At 38.1% G+C, this 24,907-nt stretch overlaps 1 protein-coding gene across 8 annotated transcripts in view; it reads left to right on the top strand.

Moving 5' to 3' along the window:
• Positions 1–24,907, top strand: part of Runx2 (RUNX family transcription factor 2) — a 214,065-nt gene that overhangs the window by 93,753 nt on the left and 95,405 nt on the right. For 3 of the 8 annotated variants that reach the window (XM_076860131.1, XM_076860128.1, XM_076860126.1), the window contains exons 1-4: positions 272–364; positions 440–643; positions 9,234–9,390; positions 15,423–15,527. In XM_076860131.1, the coding sequence (XP_076716246.1) occupies positions 272–364; positions 440–643; positions 9,234–9,390; positions 15,423–15,527 (559 nt within the window). Of the gene's footprint in view, positions 1–271; positions 644–9,233; positions 9,391–15,422; positions 15,528–24,907 lie in introns of those variants that run through there. The other 5 variants (XM_076860124.1, XM_076860125.1, XM_076860130.1 and 2 more) reach the window with 4 other exon arrangements.

The raw sequence follows: 24,907 nt of genomic DNA, 5'->3' as shown, positions 1-24,907 counted from the left end.
CACCCCGGGTGATCCAAAGGCTCCGGCAGAGATCTGCGCCTCCTGGTTCTCCCTACCCGCCAACCCGACAGCTCCGCATCGCCGCCTGGGGCCCCCATCAGACTCTGCCCTGCAGTTGGCTTCGTCGAACTTGATTTCTCACCTTCTCAGCCCCATCACCTCCATCCTTTCCCCTCGTCTCGCCTCCACCCCCTCAATTTCCTCCTCCTCGCCCCCCATTTCCACCCTCCTCCCCCTCCCCCGGCCACTTCGCTAACTTGTGGCTGTTGTGATGCGTATTCCCGTAGATCCGAGCACCAGCCGGCGCTTCAGCCCCCCCTCCAGCAGCCTGCAGCCCGGCAAGATGAGCGACGTGAGCCCGGTGGTGGCTGCGCAACAGCAGCAGCAGCAGCAGCAGCAGCAACAGCAGCAACAGCAGCAGCAGCAGCAGCAGCAGGAGGCGGCGGCGGCGGCGGCAGCGGCGGCGGCAGCAGCAGCAGCGGCAGCTGTGCCCAGATTGCGGCCGCCGCACGACAACCGCACCATGGTGGAGATAATCGCCGACCACCCGGCCGAACTCGTCCGCACCGACAGCCCCAACTTCCTGTGCTCGGTGCTGCCCTCGCACTGGCGCTGCAACAAGACCCTGCCTGTGGCCTTCAAGGTAAGAGGCTGCGGCTGCCCCCCGCCCCGGGTCAGGCCCCGCCGAACCTGCCAGCGGCAGTCTCCAAGCCCACGGGGGCCGCCCGGAGGTCGTCCAAGACCTCCTGCCTCGGCGGTTCCGACAGGAGGGACCTTGACTGGCCTTCTTCCTCTGGATGCCCCGGTGGGCTCCGGACAGTCGTCCCGCAAACCCTCTCTTTCCCACCTGTGCCCACTGCCATTTCGACCTCAGCCCCACGTACCCGCTTCCAGGTACCCACCCTTCAGATCTCCCAGCCCCTCTTCTAACCCACTCGCTGGCGCCATCTCCCCTCCCCCCCGGCGCCCCAAGGTGCCCACTCTTTGCAGCGAAGCCCCTCTCGCTCCTCCCCGCCCCCTTTCCAGGAGGCGAGGGTCCCCGGCACTCTTCCTTAGGACTCCCACGTCCTCCTCCCGGCCAGCCCCGCACTGCGGGTGCCCGTGCCGCCTCTCTCCGGGATTCCGTGCGGTCCTTCCCTCTTCCCTCCCAGCCAGATACCCATCCGGCATCCCTCTCCCTGACCAGCGGGAGCTCAGTGGCCCCGGCCCCTCCCGGGCTCGGGGGCTGGCGTTCGCTGGGTGCCGCCGGGGCGCGTGGGCAGCGTTGCGGGGGCTTGGGAGGGTCCAAGGCGAGCCTGGGGACGGAGGGCGGGGTAGGGGGGACGGGACAGGGGGCGTCTGCGCTGTTCGCTGACCCGCGCCAGTTCCCGTTACCCGGAGGAAGGCGGGGCCGCCAGGGTCTCCGCGTACCCCGAGGCGGAGCAGCTCTGGGGTCCCGAGCGCGGAACCTGGAGTGCGGGGAGGCGCGGGCCGCGGGAAGGGGCCGGCGCTCGGGCCGCCGATTGCAGCGGGGACCGAACTTCCCGCCTCGCCCCGCCTGGGAGGGATGAGGGAACCTGTGGAACAACCTCGGTTCGCCAGACCTGAAAACGGAGGTGAAAATGTGCAGGTTTACTTGACTATTATTGTTAAAGGCCTGAAGTCCCATCGGTTCCTCATGCCGGTGCAAGGTCGCGGGTGGCTCCCGCCCGTGGCCTGGGCTCGGAGGTGGGAGTCCGCGGCTTCCAGGAGGCCTCTTCCGCCCCGCGGGCCCGTTAGTTTGCGGGTGGGCGGCCGCAGCGGGAGTAGCAGCCAAGGTCGCAGGTTGAGGGTGTGGGGTCCCGAGCCTCCCTCAGGGCCGAGTGCCAAGGCGGCTCCGCCACGCGGTTGGGGTTCCTCGGGACAGCCCTAGCCGTGGGGGAGACACGGAACCCCCGGGGAGCGGTTCCCCGCCGTCCGCACTCGCGGGGCTAGAGACCAGGGTGGAGGGGGCGGTGAGCCAGCCGCGAGGTGAGCTGGCCTCCAACTCAGTAGGGGGCCTGGGTCCCCCGGGTTCTGGGAACTGTGGGGAGCAGGATAGGCCAGGCCTGGGGGGAAAGGGAGACATGCTGTCAGTCCCTCCGCGGTGGACCCGGGGCCAAACTCCCACGGGCCCTTGGCGGTTCCCAGCTGTGGATCACCCCCAGCCCACGCACCGATTCCGAGTCCGTGTGTGGGCGGGGTGGAGGAAAGAGGAGTCCAGGTCAATTAGAGCCGGTTATCTCGCTGGGTCTCCTATCAGAACAGGAATCAGAATGGATTGTTATGGAAAAGGGGATGTTGTATTCTGGGCCAGGTTTCATTTTGCAGTTGGCTCAAGAAATGGTCTTTTAAAATAATTTAAAAGTGACATTCCTCCTTTTATCAAGCACCCATTCTGTAGGTTAATATTTTCTTCCTTGAAATATGAAAAAGGTCAGAATATAAGTGAATTGTAGAAAGTGAAATTTCCACATGAGAGGTGTATTTCATAATGTTCATCGCACAAGGGCCCAGAATGTTCTAATTAGCCTTATGTGAGGGTGGAAATTTGTTAACATCAGTCTCTCATAGCGCTTCCAAACGAGACAGAAAACCTGAATGAAAACAGCAAAAAATACAAATAAGTAGATATTTAGTATGTATAATGCCACAAATGAGGCTATGTGAACATATAAGGCTAGGTTCTTAGATTATATCATTTACATGTTTGATGTAACGTTTTGCTACACGTTTAAGGTATAACTGTCTTGAACTGTTTTTACGATTTATGATGCTGAATTGATCTTGAGCATGAGTATTCTCTATAGAAAGGATGTTTTCACATAAAGATAAAATTCTATGTGGTGTGAGCTATTCTCAGATATTTTGGCTGTCGGCGAGGCTTTCTCACTTCAATCCTTTAAAAACTATTTTGAAAATAAATTTTTCTATTAATCATACTTACTAATTACACAGAACATATTCTTATTATTTTAACTAGTAAACAGACCATAGATAACACAAAACCATTTTAAATTGAATATTGCAACTTATATTAATTGAATAATGAATCGTGTTAACTTAAACCCTGATTCAGTGTTTTACCATCCCCATTTCTGTGTTTAATGGAATTACAAAAAGGAGTGACAGTTGAGATTTACTTAGAAGTTGTATCTCTGCTAAAAAATGTATATAGATTTTTGAACATTCAGATTTTGACAGCAGTTTTTATCCTTTTCATTCAAATGATGTAAAAACATTCCTATTTAAAAAATATCCTGCTTTTGGATAAAAGCCTGAAAGCAATAGACTTTCTACACTCTTGCAACATAATCAAATACACGTGTAATGAAAAAATAATATGAAGTCTCCTTTTTAAAAGTGATGACAGCAAATTGGTTATCATATTCACAGATCCGTACAAAATAAATTACAGTGTTGTTAGGTAGATAGCAGATAGGTAAATGCTTTTTAAAATTTTTAAAATGTTTGTTTTACAGTTATAGGTGGACACAGTATCTCTTTTTTTAAGTTTTATTGCTTTTTTTAATGTGGCACTGAGGATCGAACCCAGTGCTTCACGCATGCTAGGCAAGCGCTCTGCCTCTGAGCCACAACCCCAGCCAGGGATAAATGCTTTTAAAAATACAGAGAACTGAATTGTTGAGAAGTCTGGTATTGAAATCAATACAGTATTTACTGAGTTCATATTTTATCACTGAGCTTGGAAATGTAGACAATCAGATGAATTCAGTATGCTGTTTTCATATAATAATTTAAAATAGTGCTTCAGCGGATATTGACAGTGTATTACATTAAGTAGGGAATGTATTAGTATTGTTCATATGATTTTGTTTTAGGATTATATTAAAATAATTCATTATTCCTCAACATATAAAAATATAAAAGCAACTTTTATACTTTATATCAGTTGTTTATCAGCATGATATTTTTAACAAAGTTCTGCAGTTTTGAAATACTCAGTCCCCCCAGGTGTCAAGGAAATGGAAATATTTTTAACATTCTTTCAGGTGTATCTCACTTTAAGCTTAAAATAGTTAAGGCATGCTATTAGAAGATTCAGGGCCCTTTCTGTCTCAGATAATTCTAGTGACAAAGAAGCAATTTGCAAATTCAGCTCATTAGTTGATGGTCAGGTAGAAGTAGTGGAGAGTCAACTCTGCAGTCCAGTAGCACTTTTTTTAGTTAGGGGTCTGTCAGCATTTCCACTGTGAAGCTTTGTGTTCAGGGTTCATAACTAAGTTTCTTTAAATAGCTTCAAGCTGAAACAGTATGCAGAAATTTTTAGGTCCAGATGTATATTTTAAAACTAAAAGTAGTGCAAGCCTATAGCACTGTTTTCAGTTAAGAGAACACTGAACTATATATGTTTACCAGTGTCATATGTTTTTCTGGCAAAGTTAAAGAAAGAAAACATAATTTTAGCTATATGATATACTACTTGTAGTTAATTTTCTATCTTTAATAATACTTTTCAGTATTTATAAAAAGAAAGTTTCAAAATGACAGCAGCTTCTCTTTGAAAATCATTTTTCGACATCCTTAGCCATTTTCCTCTCTTCAAAAGCAAGTATGCAGTTTATAAATATGTGACACTAGTGAATCGAATTTTTCCTATGTATTTAATGATCAGATTTTGTGTTTATATCTTATAAAATCTAAGTATACCTAAAGAGGAAATAGGTTGTTAAACCTGTTAAACCCTTATTAAACAACATAAATTGTCATACAAAATTATATAAATCATAGCAGATTTCAGGTTATATGAAGATAGACACATTTTTTTGTTATATCTTTAAATGCAATAAAACTTATTTAAAGTTAAATATTTTAGGGTTGAACATATAAAACTTATTGGTAAGTTAGCTGGAACAAATACTTCTAGGTGGAAATATTTTTTAAAATTTTAGAAACTTTCTGTTTGAGAAAAAGTAGGGTACATGTGTCTCATTTTTTCCCCTTTGGCCTTGCCATTTGTGTCCTTTCAAAATTCCAGAATATTCATTATTAGGTGATCTAAACCACCTTAATACATGACATATAAATTGCTGGCTTAAATTGAAACAATTTCCATCAAAATTTTCTTCGAATTTCAAAAAATGTTTTGAAATGATATATTCATTTTTTTCTTTAGAATTCCTAAATTCTGGGTTAAGTTCTTAAAGTTAGTAGTAGTTGTTGAAACTTTTTGATAATTTACTTAAAATTTTTGCTTTCTTTAATTACTGGCTCAACCTCTCTTTTTATTATAAAGAGAGATTTGGTCAGATTCTGTCTTGAAAAATAATCATATTTTAATTATACTACAAATTGTTTTGTAAGAGTAATTGATTAGCTAAGATTATACTTCTATCCATGAAAATTTCATGAGTAATTTTAATATCCAATATTAAGATCACAGAAATAATTTTAAGGGTCTAAGTTAATTCTCTATTACTCCTCTTTTAGTGTGATTCACAGTTTTAGTCATGAGTTTCCGACAAAATTTCAATACCATTGCTAGAATTAAATATCCTTTTATTTTATTTTGTACATGCTATATACATGTGATTTAAATGCTGAAGTATGTGATTTAACATATTGAAGTATGTTAAATACAAGAACTCCTTTATCAATTCAGAAATGTCAGTGCATAAAATTTCTTTCCCATGAGGTTTATTTAATTTGTAGATTTTATATTTTAAAAATACCTAGAAATGTAATGGATAAAGGTTTCATCATGAATTATTTGTATAGCAGTACTTTTGTCTTGGGTAATATGGATAAAAATTTTAACTCACGCGTAAGGAGTTAAGAGCAGCCATTTTTGACTGCTCTTAACTCCTTAAAATATTTTTCCATTGCTTGGGTTTGGTACACATGAAATGTGTAAAAATTTCTTCCTTCTTTTGGTTTTCTTTCAAATAAACACAATTGAGAATTTCCCAGGGAAACTTTTTAGCTTCAGAGATCTACTTCAAACAAACAAACAAACAAAATGTCAAACTTGTAATTACCCTTCTGGTTGATATAAAGTCAAACACAGTGCTACACACTCTCCACACCAACACACACACTTTTTTCCTCCTCAGAAAAACATTGGGCAATCTGATTTGATAGAGTGAATAGCAGAAAACATAATATATTTAGCCATTAAACCAGAGTTCAGAGTTCAGCCATAACATGGAAGGTTGTCACTGCATTGTGTTAGTTTTTTTTTTTTTTTTAAAAGCCAAGTTCTGAGCCTCATAGAATACTTACACAACTCGTGAACTCGTGATTATTTGTTTTGTTAAATGTGACATGTAAAACATACCAATATTTAATATGGTAATTATTATGCTGCTTAAGCAAAGTAAAATGGATTTATGTATTTTCACTCTTAGCCTCTTTTTTCATATTTTCCCATATTGAATCAATTTTATTTTTCTTCTAACTAAAAAAATTCATTATGTTAAAAATATGCAGTAAAATAATAATGTCCCATAGCTCTTGAAAACCATCATATTGGGGCAGATTTCTTTTATTATTTCCTGTAGTTTAGCCTTAGTTGAATGAAACCCACCAGTAGTCATCCTTTATCCTCAACAACACCAAAGAACATCCCAGGACATGAAGCGAAGAATCACATATTCAGTTGAACTCTTTAAGGATGCTTCTAAATAAAAGCCTGTTTAGCCATCAGCAGGGTTGGAGCAAAACACTATGCTATCCTCCTCATCTTACAAAAAGTAGATCATTGGTAACAATTCTCTGTTTATATAGTATGATACGCATATATTTGACAGACTTTAAAAAAATTATTTCCAAATTATATTGAAAAATGGTGGCTCCTGAGGATGAAGTTACTTATGTAGGGAAATAGTAGATATGTAGCAAAAGTAGGGAAAAATTGGACCTCTTAAATTTAGTGTGCTCATTCTCTTCTGAAAAGTAGAGCTTTTATCTTTATAATATTTACTTTTACAGAGAGAGCCACACAGCAGGTGTTAAAACACAAAATATCGAAGGTTCAGATGAATACTGGCAAACATCAATTATTTGAGTATTTCAAGTGTGCACATTTTTGTCATTATGAATTTGAAAGATACATGGCCTCCCTCAGGAGTACAGTTTTAACTATATTCAGTAGTCTCTTGAAGTACTAGATCAAGCATGCAGGGAGGAAGTCTAGTTCTCAAAAGATTTGCTCTTGACCTTGAAGACTTCTCAGATTGAGAATAACCTTATACTACAAGTAAAGGGTCATTACCATGATCCCCTCTCCTCTGGGACAGAAAAAGTCAGAAAACTGGTCTGAGGCAAGGGCACATTATTGCTGGTGAGGAATGATGATGACTCACCCTTTAACTGGTTCTCAGAGTTCTATCTGGTAACCCCACAGACTTTCTGGCTAAGGAAAGTGGTTCTCTTTATGGAGCTCTTTCATTTATTTATTTAAAAAAATGTTTTTTAAACACTATGTGCCAGACACTGTTTTGGGAGCTAGGCATATAACTGCAAATAAGACATGAAATGAAGGCCCTTCCCTCATGTAGTTTTCAAACTAATATAATTGGGACTTGTGAGTCTCTCAGCTTTGGGTTGGTGTATCAAAAGGAGTAGGTTGATTATACATATATACTTATACACACACACACACACACACACACACACACACACACATACATCCACCCAGAAACACACATTGAAATGAAGATTACTTGAGTATAGTGGGCTGTTGGGAAAGTGGGCCCTATAGTTTCAGGAAGGTTTATGGTTTTGGATTGAAAAACAGGGTGGTAAATAGAAGGAATAGAACTTAGAAATAACCTAAGAGAAAAGTAAGGGTGATGAAAATAATGACAAGGTTTTGTTTGTTTTCCTTGCTGGAGGAAAGGACATAGGAGAGGGGTAAGACTCATGGATGGGGAAAATTTATCCCTAAAATATAGGTATGGTGTCTATTTTACTATATTATAAGAAATTTGCTTTATTGAAAATACGTACCAAGCATTTTTGGAACATTATATTAAATTCTTAGGTTCATCTTATGGAAATCTTCAAAAAGAAGAGAGTAGCACTATGTGTAGAAAAAGATAAGTGGGATATTTGCCAGACAGGCAAGCACCCTAGAGTGACACTAGAGTAACATTGTCAGAGAGTACTGACAATGGACTCCTGTAGCTGGAGACTGGTGACAATGGACTGCTGTAGCTGGGTTACCAAGAGGGCATCTGGATGCTAAGTGAAGAGGAGACGGAAATAACCTGAATAGAAGTTGGTTGAGCTAAAGTATTGTTATTGGGGGGCAGGATCTTGGTAGTGGATTATGAATAGTGAATTTTGTACACTGCTAGTATTCTATTACCATGCCCCATGTTAATTACAGGTACACATGTAAGTTGGCTAACCAGGATAAACTCCGTTCCCTAGAAGTAGAGCAGAGAAAATGTCTGTTAGTTTCAAAGACTGATTATTCTGAATATTTACTCAACTGAGTAAATCTGCTTCAGCCTAACTGTTGAAGATTAAGGAGGCAAATGTGTCATTCCAAGATGGTAGATGGAATAAAACAGATTAGAAGTGTGGCTGTGGGTATATTTTTTGTTTTTGCTGTTCATTTGTCATTGATTATTTTCAGCTTAGTATATATATTCTGCACCTAGACTTTTAAGTTTTTTGATAGCCTTGAGTATTTCACTGGGTCCCACTACAAAGTAGGCATTTATCGCAAGCTAAATATGTAGCCCCAAGTAAGGAGATGAAATGTGGACTCCACTATATCCAGGGGCTCCATATAGTAAGGAAATCAAGTGTTACACCTTAAGGTTTCTTCTGCAGAGCTGATCACACTTCCTACTTTTTATCCAGAGATTTGGATAAGAACACCTCATGGCTCTCCAAGCTGTAGACAAGAGATGCCTTAATGTGTGTGATGCAATCTACAGATGGGGCATCAACCTTTCTTCTGAGGCATAATTCCTGTGGACAGCCTAACATGGGGATTTAATAAAAATGTACATATATTCTGTGAAGAATCCAAAAACAAATGAGGGAAATTTATGCCTGCCTTTGAAATGGGTGGACCCTGAAATATTGGTCTGTTTGAAGTGGCATCATAACCCATATACAGATGCTTCATTCCTTTCTGCCATTACTGGACCAGAGCACTAAGTCTTGATAAGACACATCACTTACAATGAGAATTTATTCTCATTTTTTAAGCCTTTCTGATGTGCCATTATTGCTGCTGTGTTTCCTGTTTTATGTAGGTGGTAGCCCTTGGAGAGGTACCAGATGGGACTGTGGTTACTGTCATGGCGGGTAACGATGAAAATTATTCTGCTGAGCTCCGAAATGCCTCTGCTGTAATGAAAAACCAAGTAGCAAGGTTCAACGATCTGAGATTTGTGGGCCGGAGTGGACGAGGTAGGTCTCTGATTTTTAATACTGATAATGGAATAAGCACATTAGGATCCTCTGATGAAATGTGGACTGTCTGTATACAAATGTAGTGTGCATACAAATCAACACCTTCTTTTACTGAATAGAATTACAGAATTTTTTATTTAAATGCATCCAGACGCAGTTGAGTGTTTTTCTGAGTACTCAGGCCTTTTTCATTTGTTTTATGATACTGAAAATTCAAACAATGTTTCCAGAAGAACTACTTCCTAATTTCACTGACTGTGAGCACATAAGATAGAGAAAAGACCAATTGGAGGATCAAGTTCCGAATTATGAGTCACATAATTGAGTAAGTTGAGTGGCAAAGGGGAAAGTAAAACGAATACATTGAGTCAATTTCTTGATACTAATCAATTTTGCTCTAAGTTGAAGCAAGGACAGCTAACCTAATGCTCTTCACTATTGCATGCTGTCTCTATGTGATTTAATTTGTTCTCATAATATATAAGAACCTGTTAAAATTATGATATTTTATAGAAAGCTGTTCATTTGAATAAGTGACTAATGGTATTACTATGTTAGGATGACGATATAAAGTTGCCTGAACAAATGAATGATAAATTTTAATTTTAAGTATCTCAAGAAGATACTAAGTAGATCTATTTAGGAATAAGGTTAAATAGAATTGAAAGCCTTATGGATTCACTGCAGCCCAGGTTTGAATTAGGAAATGAGAAGCATCAATTTTTAAACCATGTCTAATAATTTTTCTGTAGTTTGGATCAGATGTCAAATTATTACCATTGTAAAAACTTGATAAGGGAAATTCAAGCAAGGCTGTTTCCGATGAGTAGTTTTAGTTTACTTTCTAGGAACAGGGCCAAGAAGTTGTACTTTTTAACTTAAGAAAAAAAATGATGCATGCTAATGAGAATCTGTCACTGAAAGGTTATTTGAAATACAGTGAGGCTCAGAGCCTCTGTTAGAACCCAAACTAGAGGGTTTATCACTGCATCATGTTTAGTTTACTTTGATTAAAAGAAAAGAAGACATATGCTCTATCATTATGGACTGATGGGGCTTGGGGTATGTGTGTGTGTGTGTATGTATGTAATAATGCTTTTATTTCAGTTTATCATGCAGGACTATAGTACAATTAAAGTTTCTCTTTTATCCTAGTAAAAATTAAGAAAAATATGAACATGATGATATACCTGTATGGTCTAGATTGAATCTTTCTTCTTATGTAAAATTACCTTAATTTTAACTAGAGTAATGAATTTTAGTATTTGAAGGATTGGGTGTTATATTTAATTTTACAGATTCAATCTAGTGTTTCCATTGTCTTTTTGTATATAGATGCTACATAACTTTTTTCTGATCAATTTGAGTAGAAACTATGGCAAAGTGATAGTGTACTTTGTAAACCCTCAACGTATTTATTTAAGAAACTTCAAAGAGAAACAAAGGGTGTGCACTGTTTTACTATATTGGCTTTCTGAGTTTTGGCTGGTTTCCCAAATAGCAATTTTTATATTTAAGAAAAAAAAGACAGACTTAACTGCTTGCAGACTTTTCACGCATGGAAGATGAAGAAAGCTTCTTTTGATGAAGTGTAATTATGTCCAAACAGAGCTGACCCCCTCCCCCTATATTTCTTATGATCTTAACTGAAGAAAGTAGGATTTTTCCTTTGAAGCAGCCGGGACTTGGTGGAGGATCTGAAATGCTACAGTCTGCTGCCAGAGGCAGGATGGAGAAATTGGTCCAGACTTGTCTTCAAGATTTAGATGGGGGTTGGGGGGAGCAGTGAAGAGAGACAGAAAAATTGATTTATCACTAATAATAGATTTTTATATCACTTTATTAACACTGTATGCAAGGAGACAGTAATATCAAGTTGGAATGAAGAGAGAAAAAAACAGAGAGACACTGATAAGATGTAACACTCTAAAAAAAAGTGGGTCAGTTTTTCAGTGTCAGGAAACCCTTTAACTTGCCTTTGTACCCTTTGTACCTGACCTGCTTTTATAACAGACTCCAGCTTCCTCTTTGATTTTTCACACTTCTCCATTTCTCTTAAGTTATTGAGTCTTATCAACATGCTGCTACTATTGTATTTTCTTTCCCTGCTTACAAGTTTTCTGTTTTCAATAAATAGTGTTAAAAAAAAAAACCCACCAAATTCCCCAGATATTACACTCATTTCCCCTTTTCACTCATAGAAATGTAAACTCTCAGAAACTGACAAATGGTCTTGGATTTATTAATGAGTTATGTCACTAGACTTTATGGGTTGTCTTATTACAACTTTTAAAAATGCTTGAAATAGGAGTAGATTATCAATGAAACTTGCATTGAATTAGAAATACCTTATGATTTTTAATTGTAAATTTAGTTTACTAGCTTTTTTAAAAATTGATTTTATGTTTTTAAATACATGACAGCGGAATGCATTACAATTCTTATTACATCTATAGAGTACAGTTTTTCATATCTTTGTATATAAAGTATGTTCACACCAATTTATGTCTTTATACATGTACTTTGTTTTTTTGCATTACAATTCTTATTACACATATATACCACAATTTTTCATATCTCTATTTGTATATAAAGTAGGTTGACACCCAATTTGTGTTTTCACAAATGTGCTTTGGATAATGATGGCCATCACATTCCATCATTTTTGCTAATCCCCTGCCTCCTCCCTTTCCCTTCCTCCTCTCTTCCCCATAGTTTACTAGCATTTTTAAAGCATCTACAGTATATTGTCATTTTAGGATACATTCTGGCCTGTAGTCTTACCTCTCCTGTCTATTCCAAGCAGCCCCTCAGATTGGAACTGACAATCAATGACAGTTCATTATATTTATCTTGAAAACTTTATGATTTAAGGACATACTGCAGAACTAGTTCCTAAATGAAACTATGGAGGATACAATTTGTTATCACTAAGTAAGAACTGCATTTTTATCAATTTTATTTTGGATCTTTACAACCTTAAGATATTAAAAGTCATCCATGCTTCAAATTCAGGGAAACACTCATGTAAGGACAAAAGTCAATTTAATTTTACCACGGAGCTAAAAAATGAAATTTGGAAAACTTTTTTTTTTTTTAATTTAAGAAAATCATCATGCCTACATAAACGTTTGACCCAGGAAAACAAGAACCAAATGTCAAGTTGGGTCATAATTTCTTCAACTTAATATGCTTGTTCCTACTGAACAGGCAATCAGAAGTAGATGGAACCTTTTTAATTTTTGTTTTAGTTGTGATCCGTAGGATTTGATTTTGGGAAATTTGTTACCTAAATACTTGTTTCCTCCCTGAACTCTCTCTTTTCCCCCCGCTATTTTGAGACAGTGTCTCACTAAGTTGCTTAAAACCTCACTAATTTACTGAGGCTGGTCTCGAGCTTGCAATTCTCCTGCCTTAGCCTCCTAAGTTGCTGGTATTATAGAATTGCATCACAATGCCTGAAAACTCACCTCTTTTTAAAAAAATATTTTATTTTTTAGTTGTAGATGGACATAATACCTTTTATTTATTTTTTTAATGTGGTGCTGAGGATTGAACCCAGTGCTTCATACATGTGAGGTGAACAGTCTATCACGGAGCTACAACCCCAACCCCAACCCACCTCTTTTTAAGGGAAAAGTGGTTCTGCTCTGAGAATTTAGGTGCTTTAGATTTGAAGGGTGAATTTTCTATTTGACTTTTGTCCTTGCATGAGTGTTTCCCTGAATTTGAAGCATGGATGACTTTTAATATCTCAAGGTTGTAAAGATCCAAAATAGAAATATTCTCACACCCTGTTTAGGTAAATTCATGCATAGTGTATCTAGAATGTTGTTATTTAGAGACATTAAGGATAATCCAGAAACATATATCTTTGATTTATTAAGATTAGTGTCATGGATGGTAACTGTCTTCCAATGACAAAAGTCATTGGAACCAGTATTAGAGTTGCTGTTCTAGATCCATGGACCACTAATTTCATCTAAAAGCGCATTTTAAAATGTTTTAATGGAAATTAACTTGCAGTCTAGAGAATCGACTATTTCAGTCCTCCAAATCTTTCCACTATTTTGAGGTCTTAATCTGAACCTAGTGGTTCCTATTTAAGTTTCTAATGTCCATTTCTATAGATTTTCAGTTTTCTGTGACTAAGTTAAACTCCTGACTGTCTTGTTTTTCTTCTGATTAATCATAATATTGATAATAAATCCTCTGTTTCCTAATGAATTAAATTACTTAAATCCATGTAATATCTACTATGTAGTGGATGAAATATGATATATCTCTGATACTTTAAAAGTATTTTCATCATCCTTGCCTAAGGTATTACATTACTTTCTATATATTTACTATTTCTTGGGCACAGAGAGCTAATTGAGAAACATTTAGAAGTAAATTACCAATTAATTTCTTTTTCATGTTCTCTGGCAGAGTGGCAGAATAAAATTTTTAAAAAGAGCATTAATTTTAAGGTCAGAATGGCCTGGGTTTAGATCCTCACTTTTTCCACTTATTGATGGTGTGAATTTGGATAAATTACTAAGCCCCTCTTGGCTTTGTTTGTAAATGAGGGTGATAAATCTAACTGTGCAGGGTTAAATGAGAGAATGTATATGGACTAGAGGGAGATTAATGGGTTTCTAATCAATATTCATCTAATTCTCTCCTTCTCCCCTTTCTCTTTCCTTTCCTTTCTCCTGCCCCCTCCCCTTGAACCTTGGCTTAAGGCTGTGTATACTCAGTAACAAATGATGTGTGTCTTAAACAGATTTTAGGAACTTACATGGTCTGGGTTGAAAAGAAAACCCATTCACTAGACTTGACAGCCAAAGACCTGTTCTACATTAAGACTCGTATATAACCTGTTCCATATTAAGCTTTGAAAACACTGCATTAAATTTTGCATTACTACATATTGTTTAAGATTTGTGTTTTGATTTAATACCCTCAGCTTTCAGTAAAAGAAAGGAAAGTCTGACCAAAAAACAAAGCAAAACGAAATGAGCTTTTTATCTGTTTCAGGAGCAGACTAGATGAGTACTCTGGCCCCAGATTGCTGAATGTTTTATTGAGTCACTGTTTCACGCCCACCTTTTCCTGTCTTGTAACAGTTTGCAGTTTTGACTATCTGACATGACTAACCGTTGCAAATCTAACTGATTACAACTGTCAGTGAGTCTGTATAACAGAGTCTGGTGTCTTCTGGAGAAAGCAGACATCCAAATCTGCTGCCAACCCACCCCCAACCCTGGTTCATTGCTTTTAGCTCATTAATTTGAAGCATCAGATATAGTATTTCAATGAAGCACAGCCTCTGCTAAAAGTAAAAATTCATGTTTATGTTGAGAGATGTCCTATACATTTAGCAGAAAATAAGTCACCATCAAGGCGTTATTTCAAGATTTAACAGCAGGGATGTATGTTAGGGGAGGGTTGGGCAGGGAGGAGAAAATGTTCCAGTAATGATGAAATCATCATACCACAGGCACATTAAGGCCAGGATAGGAGACACTGGCTCCTGTTAAAATGATTCCCATAAGAACTTCCCTCTTTCATCTTCTTATTGTAGTTCATTTAAGCAAATGAAATGCTAAAGCCATGTGAAGTAAATAACATAATCAACAATGATTTACTATTGTTCTCTCATGGGGTCATGACCTAATCCTAAATAAGGGCTTCTAAAATTGTGTTTGGATATGTTCCTGATGTTGGAGAAAAATTAAAAGGAAGAGAACTCTTCCCAAGTGGACTAGGGTTTTTGTTTTCATTTACAAATATTGCTACTGAGGAGCTATTGAGGAGGAATCAGAACCTTCTTATATAGTACTGTAGTGAAAAAGATGATCTTAATACTGAATGAATTTAGAATCATCCTAAAAGTGGCTGTCAGGGGGTTTCCAGTTTAGAGTAAGGACTTTTGACTCTCTGTTTCATTGTAAAAGAGATTTGAATGAAATTTGGACAGTTACTGTATAATCATCAATACTGCCTTTTATGTTTACTCTGTATTTCCCCCCCTTAATCTGCAGGCAAGAGTTTCACCTTGACCATAACAGTCTTCACAAATCCTCCCCAAGTAGCTACCTATCACAGAGCTATTAAAGTTACAGTGGATGGACCCCGGGAACCCAGAAGTAAGTACTTGCCTTTCTATTGAAAATAGTGATAGTTTTTAGAGAGCCTATGAGGAATTTGTTCTAAATGAGTTAATGTTACTGTAATGTACATACTATCTGTAAGTACTGTCTTTGCAAAGTTAGTTATCTGCATATATTTTTAGTGAGGGACAATTAGTAGACCTTAGCAGTTAATAGAAAATAAAATTATAGTTTTAACCTTAGCCACAAAATTGCAAAGGCCTCTATAACTTTGGTAAATGAGTAAATAATTATTGTCATTACAATTATTTGCTAAGAAATTGTGCTCATCTACTCTACACACTGGACAGGGCAGAACAGAACCAGGAGAGCTAAAGAAGCAAAGAATAAATTAAAAATTCTTAAGCTTAGTCAAAAAGCATTTGGGTATGTTTCCCATGGCCTAAGAATGTGTTTTAGCTTTTTAACTCGCCCACTCAATTCCCTTTGTAAAGAGCACACTGCTTAATTACAAAGAATTTATTTGCAAATGATAACTTGCTTGATTGTTACAACACTGTTGTTTGGTCCTGTTCCAATAATTGTTAAGATAGTTTCTTTAACAGAGTCAAACCAGGTTTAAATCTACCTTGGTTTATTTAATTCTGTCTGGGCATCCAGAAGGTTTAAGGTAATGCACATAACCTATTTGGGTCAATATGTATTTTCCTCCTAAATCTAAATGGAAATGGGTTTACTTCCCCCCATCCTAATACCCAAATTGATTTGAACAAACCCATAATGGTAGTATTTAAGTATATTTAGAAATTAAAGATTATTTGACATTAAAAAACATTAACACTATGTGCCAATGAAAGTATCATACAAAACTCTGCCTTTATTGAGGGACTTCACTGAGGTCCTAGCCATTGCATTCATTTGGTTTGTGGTGGAGGTATAACTGGAAGATTATTTGTACTATGATAGTACAGCTGCCTAAACTGTGAGGGTAGCATATCTTTTCTTCTAGGTAGAAAAGAGGTGGTAAGGTTTTGCCTCTCCCCATATAGCATATCTTTTAGCAATGGAAATATACAGTAGATTCTGTCCCTTTTGTGCTCTCTTAAAGGACGACTGCTTGCCTGAACTAGGGGCGGGTTCCTGCCTCAAAAAGCTGTGAGGTTTTGTTTTCTCCTTCTTTCATGTGTATGGTCTTCTTCTAAATTTGTATTGGGTCAGGGCTATTCTGTCTATTCAGTTTGGGAATGTCCTATTAGGTGGTTTGGTGCACAGTGCGTGTGAGCTCCAAGTCTCCAGTTCTACATACCATTAGTGCAGGTGATCAGAATAGGGCAGGGGCTATGCCTGGTTTGGGGCTTCACTTGACTTTTTTTTTTTTTTTTTGCCACAAATCATGGATAATGCCTTATGAGGGAAGACATCTTCTAACCTTCTACCTAAGTAGTTCCTCCAGTTCCTGAAAAGGGAACAGTCACAATTCTAGTAATGCACAAAGCAGGATAACATTAACACTAACATTTAGCACCATTAATATTTGTGGTTTTTTTTTTTTTTTTTTGGTACCAGGGATTGAATTCAGGGACATTTGACCCCTGAGCCACATCCCCAGCCCTATTTTGTATTTTATTTAGAGACAGGTTCTCACTGAGTCTCTAAGTGTCTTGCTGTCACTGAGGCTGGCTTTGAACTTGCGATCCTCCTGCTTCAGGTTCCCAAGCCGCTGGGATTACAGGCATGTGCCATTGTGCCTGGCTAATAGTTGTCTTTTAAAAATGTTTCCTGTTTATATCAGCTGTTTTCTTCAATACTTAGAGAAGTCATTATTGTGTGTTTGTGTGTGTGTGTGTGTGTGTGAGAGAGAGAGAGAGAGAGAGAGAGAGAGAGAGAGAGAGAAGGGGAGAGGGAGAAAGAATGTGTGTGTGTGTGAGTGTGTGAGTGTGTACACTTAGGAGTTGATGCTCAAAAGTTGATGGTTGGAAAAGGAAACATGGAAGAATTGATGCTTCCTCATTCTAAAAGATATGACAAAAGGTGAGGAGGCAGGGTAGTTTTGGGAAAGCTACTTCTGATTCAAGTGTGGGTAACATTACTTAATTTCAGAGAGGTTTATGGCAGAATTAGTTGATAGAACCACTGCTCTATAAAGGCAGAGACATCTTCTAAAGTGATGAGGTTTTGGGATAGAGGGGCCAGATGCTATATGTATGACCTGAGTTCAGACTTTGGGTAGTGCTGAGGGTAGGTGGGAAAGGAGATACAGATCTACAAGTAGCAGACCACCTGTCTCAGTTCAGCCTGAGTAACGTTTCTTGTAAACCGAAAATATCTGTGAAAATGTGATGTCATTTCCCTGACGTCTTGTGATGACTTGCCTGGATATAAGGATAGGACTGGCATCAGTAACAGCTTAATCCTACAGCCTGGAATCTGTACTGGAATCTTTCCTTCCATCTTGTTTTTGGTTATGTGTCACAAGCACTCAACCCTGCCATTTTAGTGCAGAAGGACCCAAAGCCAGTGTATAAACACATGGGTATGGCTGTATTCCAATAAAATTTTATTTACAAAAACTGGTGGTAGGCCAGATGTGTCCCAGAAATTGTCATTTACCAACCCTTACTTCAGATTTCAAGGTGGTTTATTTTATCAACCTTTAATAGAGAAACATTTTAGTAAAAGGCTTTCTTAGAGGGGGAAAAAGAGATATTAATCCAATTGTTTTGTTTTCTCTTCCCAAATTATAATTTGTTAAGTAGTGGTTATTGTCACAGAAGGTAGTATATTTCTGTTCATTACTGTAGTAGTTTGAAGGAGTTGAGGGTTTTGTACTATTGGTTACTATTTAGAGATGGAATTTTTCTAGATTTTCTCACTATATAAGTATATATTGAAAAGGCTGCTTTGGGTAGCTAAGTTGTTTGAATAAGGACAAGACATGGATTAACTGAGTCTTTGGTTCAGACTACTTGGGTTGAAATCTTAATTTCACCATTTTTTTTTTTTTTTTTAGCTGCCTGAAAGCAGCCAAGTTCCCTAGATTCTCTTTGCCTTGGATTTCTCCAGGCAAAAATCTGCCTTGAAAGTGAGAATAATTAAGGCTGAGCCAGGAGGATTGCAAGTTTGAGATAACTTAGTAAGGCACGGGCTGGGGTTGTGGCTCAGCGGTAGAGTGCTCGCCTCTCACATGTGAGACCTGGGTTCGATCCTTAGCACCATATAAAAATAAATAAACAAAATAAAGATTATTGTGTCCATGTATAACTAAAAAAATTTAAAAAAAACTTAGTAAGGCAGTGTCTCAAAATAAAATAAAAGAACTGAGAAAGTAGCTTAGTGGTAGAACATTTGCCTAGCATGTTTGATGCTCTGGATTGGATTCCCAGCACCAAGACAAAAAAGTGAGAATAATAAAAATAGTATCTTCCTCATTAGTATATGATGTAATGCAGGTGAAATTGTTAGTATGGTGTTATGTAGTAAATGGTCATTAAATGTTAACTGTTATTTTATATTACTTTTCTTGAGTGTCAGAAGTTTGCTATAGAACTTTGCTTACAGTACACACCAGGAAATGGATACCAGCTAGATTCTGATATTTAGTCTTATTTCTTTTCCTACAGATGGCTTTACTAATTTTTACTCAATAGTAAATTATACTAAAAGTGTTATAAATCTTCCCTAGTGCAGATATTCATGATGTACAGGGATAGCTGTGCAGAACTGGTGATAAATTCCTATTTGTAGCAAAGTCCAAGACAAGGTGATAGGACACTGGTACCCTTTCTGAGGCCTTGCTTATCAATACATCTGCCAAGATTTGCTTTTCACTCAAAAATCCATAAGGTTTCATCCTTCTATGTTTTTTGTCTCTGGCAGCTGAACCAGTGCTGTCACATCACAAACAACTTCTTTTCTTAATATACACATCTGGCGTTGGCACTTGGACTAACTTCATAAGAGCACATGATCATCACTCATTACAAGATTAAAAAGTACCCCATGGCATCATTGATGTTTTTTAACTTTGATCTTTTGCAGTTGTGATTCATCTCAGTTATAAAACTTCCCTTTAAAGGAACATAGCCGATGACTTATTAGAACCCTCATCTTAAGTAGCATAAACATGAAAACGGTGCACATCTTTACAAAATACCATTTATTTTTTTGGCAGCTTATCATTTTAAGACATGACATCATATTTAAGATCCAAAATTTGTAAGTCTTGTGTTCAGGCAAGGTGTTTTGACTTTCTGTTGGCAAGTTAGCTCTGAAAAAACATTGCTGTATGTTCACCAGTGGGAGAAGTCAGTGTAGCAACAGCAGCAACAGTAATGCATTTGGATGCCTGACTCTTTTAGACATCAGTTTCTATGAGGATCCTCTGTTCCATTTATGCACTTGATTCCAACTCCAGTCTAATTTAAATAATTTCTGTAGAAAGATGAAAACTTGGTTAGCCATGTCATATTATACAGTAATGGTTCCAAGTTAGGAAGAGGACTGATGGTATTGTTTGCTATGCATAAGATGGAAAATAATAATTTTATATGTCTTTCTGATTCTCTTAATGTATTTTCAGTTATCTATTGCTATATAATAAACTGCCCCAAAATATAATGGCTTAAAATAATAACTTTATTATTTTTTATGATTCCATGGGTTGACTGGGGTTCAGCTGGATGTTGTTTTCCTGCTGGTTTTGCTTGAGGGCACAGTGGCTACAGTCAGATGGTATTTAGTGCTGGTTCTTCCAAGATGGCTTCATTCATATGCCTGTGCCTTTATAGGATGGCTAGAAGGTTGGGATGAGCTGGAAAGAAGGAACTGGGCTCCCCTTTCTCTCCATGTAGTACTAGGACCTCTCCCTTTCTATGTGGCCTCTCCATGTGGGCTTTCCAGGAGGTCTCTCTAGCAGAGTCTTGACTCTTTTCATGGCAGCTCAGTGATCTCTTAGCTGCCAAAGTGTCAGGTCTTTTAAAGGTTTAGGCTCAGAACTAGCATGAGTTGCTTCCTCCATAGTCTGTTGGTTAAAGCAAGATAAAGGTGAAGCCCTGACTCAAGAGGAAGACATCACACAAAGATTTGAGTGATGGGAGAGTGGTTCTTTGGACCACCAACATCATCAGCTTTCACAAATGCTTAGCTAGCAAAAGTCATTGCTGCAACAGGAAAAATCACTTTTTTGTGTGGTGCTGGGGATTGAACTCAGGGCTTTGTGCATGTGAGGCAAGTACTCTATGAACTGAGCTATATCCCTATCCCTGTGGGATTTTTTTTTCTTCTTGACTTTTTAAATCAGGGACATTTTAAGTTCTACATTATGACTTTATTATTATTAATGTTAACTTTAACTTAATTTAAACTCCAGGTTTAAATTTTAGTAGCTTCATTATGAATTGAACAAATTTGGCAAATATTATATAAATTCAGGGTAGGTATTCTTTGTTGTAGTTGATATTAGCATATCAGTATCAAGCTGAGGGAGATCAATATTCATACAAGAGAAGAATATTAGGTGTTTTAACCAAAAGAGGTATGGGCCTGAAGTGGTGACATGGTAAATTTGTAGCAGAAATATCTTATGAATCCTAGAATGGATAAGCCGGAAGGTTTTATCATCCAGTTTTGAAAATTCTTTGCTGTATACCTACAAACGTGATATATATGACACACGTGAGTGGGTTTCTAAGACTTATTGTGTTGAACCTTAAGGAAGTAAATCATAGTTACTTTCCAGGAGAAACCAAAGCTGTCAACTGTGTACTTCCTGTTGGGGGCACTAACATTTATTGCTACCCAGCCACCTGTCTTGAACTGATGGGAGAAAAGAGAAGCTCTGCCTTTCCCCTGAGAGATCTCTAGCTTCTTTCCTGTGGGCATGGAGTACATGGCTGCAACATTTCTCTGCTTGCCTCCCTAGGTAACTTCAGTAGGGACTGGAGCTCAGGTGAGTAAGTGATTATCCAGACGTACAGGGTGCTATTTGTATTTCTAGGCCTGCCTTAATGCCTGGTTTGTTTGGCATGGTAGGTTTAAGTGTACAGCATCCAGACCATTTTCTTCTGTTTGTTCATTCTCACCTCTGCCAATTTAATTAACAAATTTATTATTCTCCACAGAAAATTTATTTTTAAAATATTCTTGAGACTTTGTTTAATTGTGAAAGTTTTACTTCAATAAACTGAAGGTAACAGACTTAACAACAGGTGGACTGGGCAAGGCAGCATCTCATTTTTCTCTCAAGCTGTTTAATCTGGTTCTGAGAATGTTGTCTAGACCCATGAAGTGTGCTGAGAATGGGGGATTTGGCATTTTATCTTTCTCATTCCAGATGATACATCAGGGACAACTCACTTTTATCCTTCATTACTTTTTATCCTGTTTGAGAAAGGAATTGCCTTTTTTGCTGGTTGCCATGACCTTTGCATGTTCACCAACAGTGAATTCTTATCTGAGGATGGTCATATGTGAAAGGAGGTGGGGGACATGTAAGATGCTTTGGATAGAGGAATAGCAGAAGAATGTTTTAAGGTTATTTGATATCTCTGAATACAATGCTTGCATTCCCATTCCTGCTGTCTACAAAGATAATTACCTACAAAGATAATTGACAAAACATTCGATAGGCCTTGTGTTATGCTTCTGATGCCACAAGTCTGAATTTTATTTTTTAGTGCAAAGCATTAGCAGGAAAGCCCTTAACTTCTTGACATGCAGACTTTCCCTGAGTTCTTCACTGTCCTTGAAGTGCAGAAGGAATAGAAGTAATGGGTAAATGTATATACAAATTAGCAAATACAAGCAGCAGTTTGATTGTCAAAGGTATCAAATCATTTGGTCCCCAGTGTTTAAAATATTGTCAAAGATCTTTGACTTAAATGAATAATAACAGCTTAAAAAAATCACATTTTCCTCTTTCCCCTTTCTTCAAGGAAGATGGGGGTGGGTGGTCAGAAGTATGAGGAGGGGAGGGGGGTTATGTCTGGTGGTTGGTGGAATGTACTCTTGAGAAGAGAAGTTTTAAATCTCTTTCAGTACCTTATTATTTTTTTATTTTTTATTTTTTTGTTGACTGACTGTCAGGAGCTGGGAAGATGGCCAAGAAGGAAATGACACATCGAGAGGCATTTTGTGTTGTGCAACATTCTGTGGAACTGATGCAAGGATATATGGCCTGTTTACACATTCCTTTGCTAGCAGACTGCATGGCAGTAATTTAATTCAGCAGCACATGGCATGCTGCAGCAAGGAGCTGTGGCCTTAACATCCTTTCATGGCAAATTATCACAACCGTTAAAACATGCTCATGTCCCTCCTTTGCACTCTTCCTGGCTTCCCAGTTCTGAATATGCTTTCTCATGGTATTGGACTTGTGTTAACAAGGAGCTGCAGCTTTCACAATAAGAACACATTTTCTGTATTCATATGTTTCAGTTGATATATTTACTTCTAACTAAATATAGCATGGCAGATTTTCAAGTGATATGTGTTCTAAAAACACACACATACTTCATCTAAATGTGTCAGTAGTTTGTGTCTTGGTGTAGGTCAGAAATTATTCATTCTTAAAATAAACAGTAAGAGGTACTTGAAAAAGGTTTTTTTTTTTTTTTTTTAACTTTTCCTTCCCAAGAGAGATAATATGATAGATCAGTAAGATACTCTGTTTATTTCCATTTTGTTTATGCTATGTAGCATTTTCTTCAAGGAGGACTAGACTAGAGGAGAATAGGTTATCCTAAAAAAAAACAGGGACAAAAGATTTGTTGTGTTGCTTTTGATATTCATAATGCTCCTACTTAGGATTTTAAAAAGATAACCTTTATGATGTTAACTAAAGCACATCTTTGTTCTTCATGTAAAATCCAAAAGTTTTAATTTAGGCAAGTATGGACAATAATTTTTCTTGTTTCTCAGATAACTTTTGGAAATTAAAAGAGAGCATAAAACCATTTAGGTCCAAAATATTAATTCAAGATCATACAGAACAGGTAAAATTAGACTATGACATGCTCAAGTAGAAAAGGAAGCATTCCCTATGCTTCTGAAAATTTCTCAGGTAATGTGCACTGGTGATTAAAATCTGTTTGCTAGTAGACCAAAACCCTTCATTAAAATTGAGGACTAAGGCTTTAACCCAAGCACCTCTGGAAAAAGTAACTCAGACTTAAATTCATAGCAAGGTAAAAACAAGTTACATAGAATCTTTACATGGGAGCAGGTTTCAGGAGTGATCGGTGAACTCCTAGGCACTAGATAATCAACACTGACTCAAAGTGTGCAGACAGAGTCTACTTCAAGCATCAGTTTCACTGAAGGTTAACTGTAGCAGTGTGGATTTCTCAATGATTTTCAGTTCCAGTGTAGTATTTTGTAATTTTAAGGTGAGAATTTGGGGTGTTTGTATTCTGCATTTCCTACTTTTGAAGTTTTCTATTTCAAAGAAAATTCTTTATCTAGTTTTATTCTAGATATGTGATAACTTTCCTCCCCTACCACTTTGAAAAATCATCATTTAATTTTTTAGTAGTTATTGTTAGCATTTTAACGTGTATTTGTCTTAATAAAATTAATCATGATGTTTATCCATATAAGAATGTTAGTATCCTTTAAACTGCAGTCACCCTTTCTTCCTACTGTGTGATATTCTAGTTTATCCTCACATTATACTTCCTGGATTAGTCTTTATCAGTTTTTAAAATTGTTTATACTTTCTTTACATTTCTTTATTATATTTATTGATTTATTTTTTTTTTCATCCATTTATATCTCACTTCTTTCTTCTGGGCTCTGTTTTCTTTTTCTTGATATAGTACCTTCAGTAAGAACCTGTTGGTAAGCTCTCAGTTTTTTTTATTTTTTATTTTTAGTTGTCAATGGAATTTATTTATTTATATGTGGTGCTGAGAATCCAACTCAGTATGTCACACACGCTAGGCAAGCACTCTCCCACTGAGCCGCAACCCTAGCCCAAGCTCTTGGTTTTTGTTCCTGAAAATGTTAGCAGTTGTGTTCAGTGGCTGCTGTCAACAGGTGATGAAGTTAGAGGCACCGTGCTGAAAGTCTGCTTGCTCTGAGTGCCTGAGAGCCACACTCTTCCTCATTCCTTGGTGTTAAGAGTTTCAGGTAATTATTATCAGGTTAGCTGGAGTAGCATTTAAAAAGGTGGAATATAGGAGGGAAGATGGAGGAAGGGAAGTGGGTCTAAGTGCTTGTCACCATGGGGAGCTCTGAAGAGTCCAGGGCCCATGGGTGGTGAGGAGGTGGAAGGGAATGTTCCTGCAGAAGAGAAGGCAAAGTAAGAAGAAATTAAATCACTTTATTTTACAGTTTTATTGTGGACAGATCCTAAGTTTTGGGATTTCCTATCCAAATTCATGTTAAGGAACTCTATCATTTTTGATCCTAAGAGTCCT

The sequence above is a fragment of the Callospermophilus lateralis genome, chromosome 6, assembly GCF_048772815.1.
Source record: "Callospermophilus lateralis isolate mCalLat2 chromosome 6, mCalLat2.hap1, whole genome shotgun sequence".
Taxonomy (NCBI): Eukaryota; Metazoa; Chordata; class Mammalia; order Rodentia; family Sciuridae; genus Callospermophilus; species Callospermophilus lateralis.
This window is presented reverse-complemented; position numbering and strand designations above follow the sequence as displayed.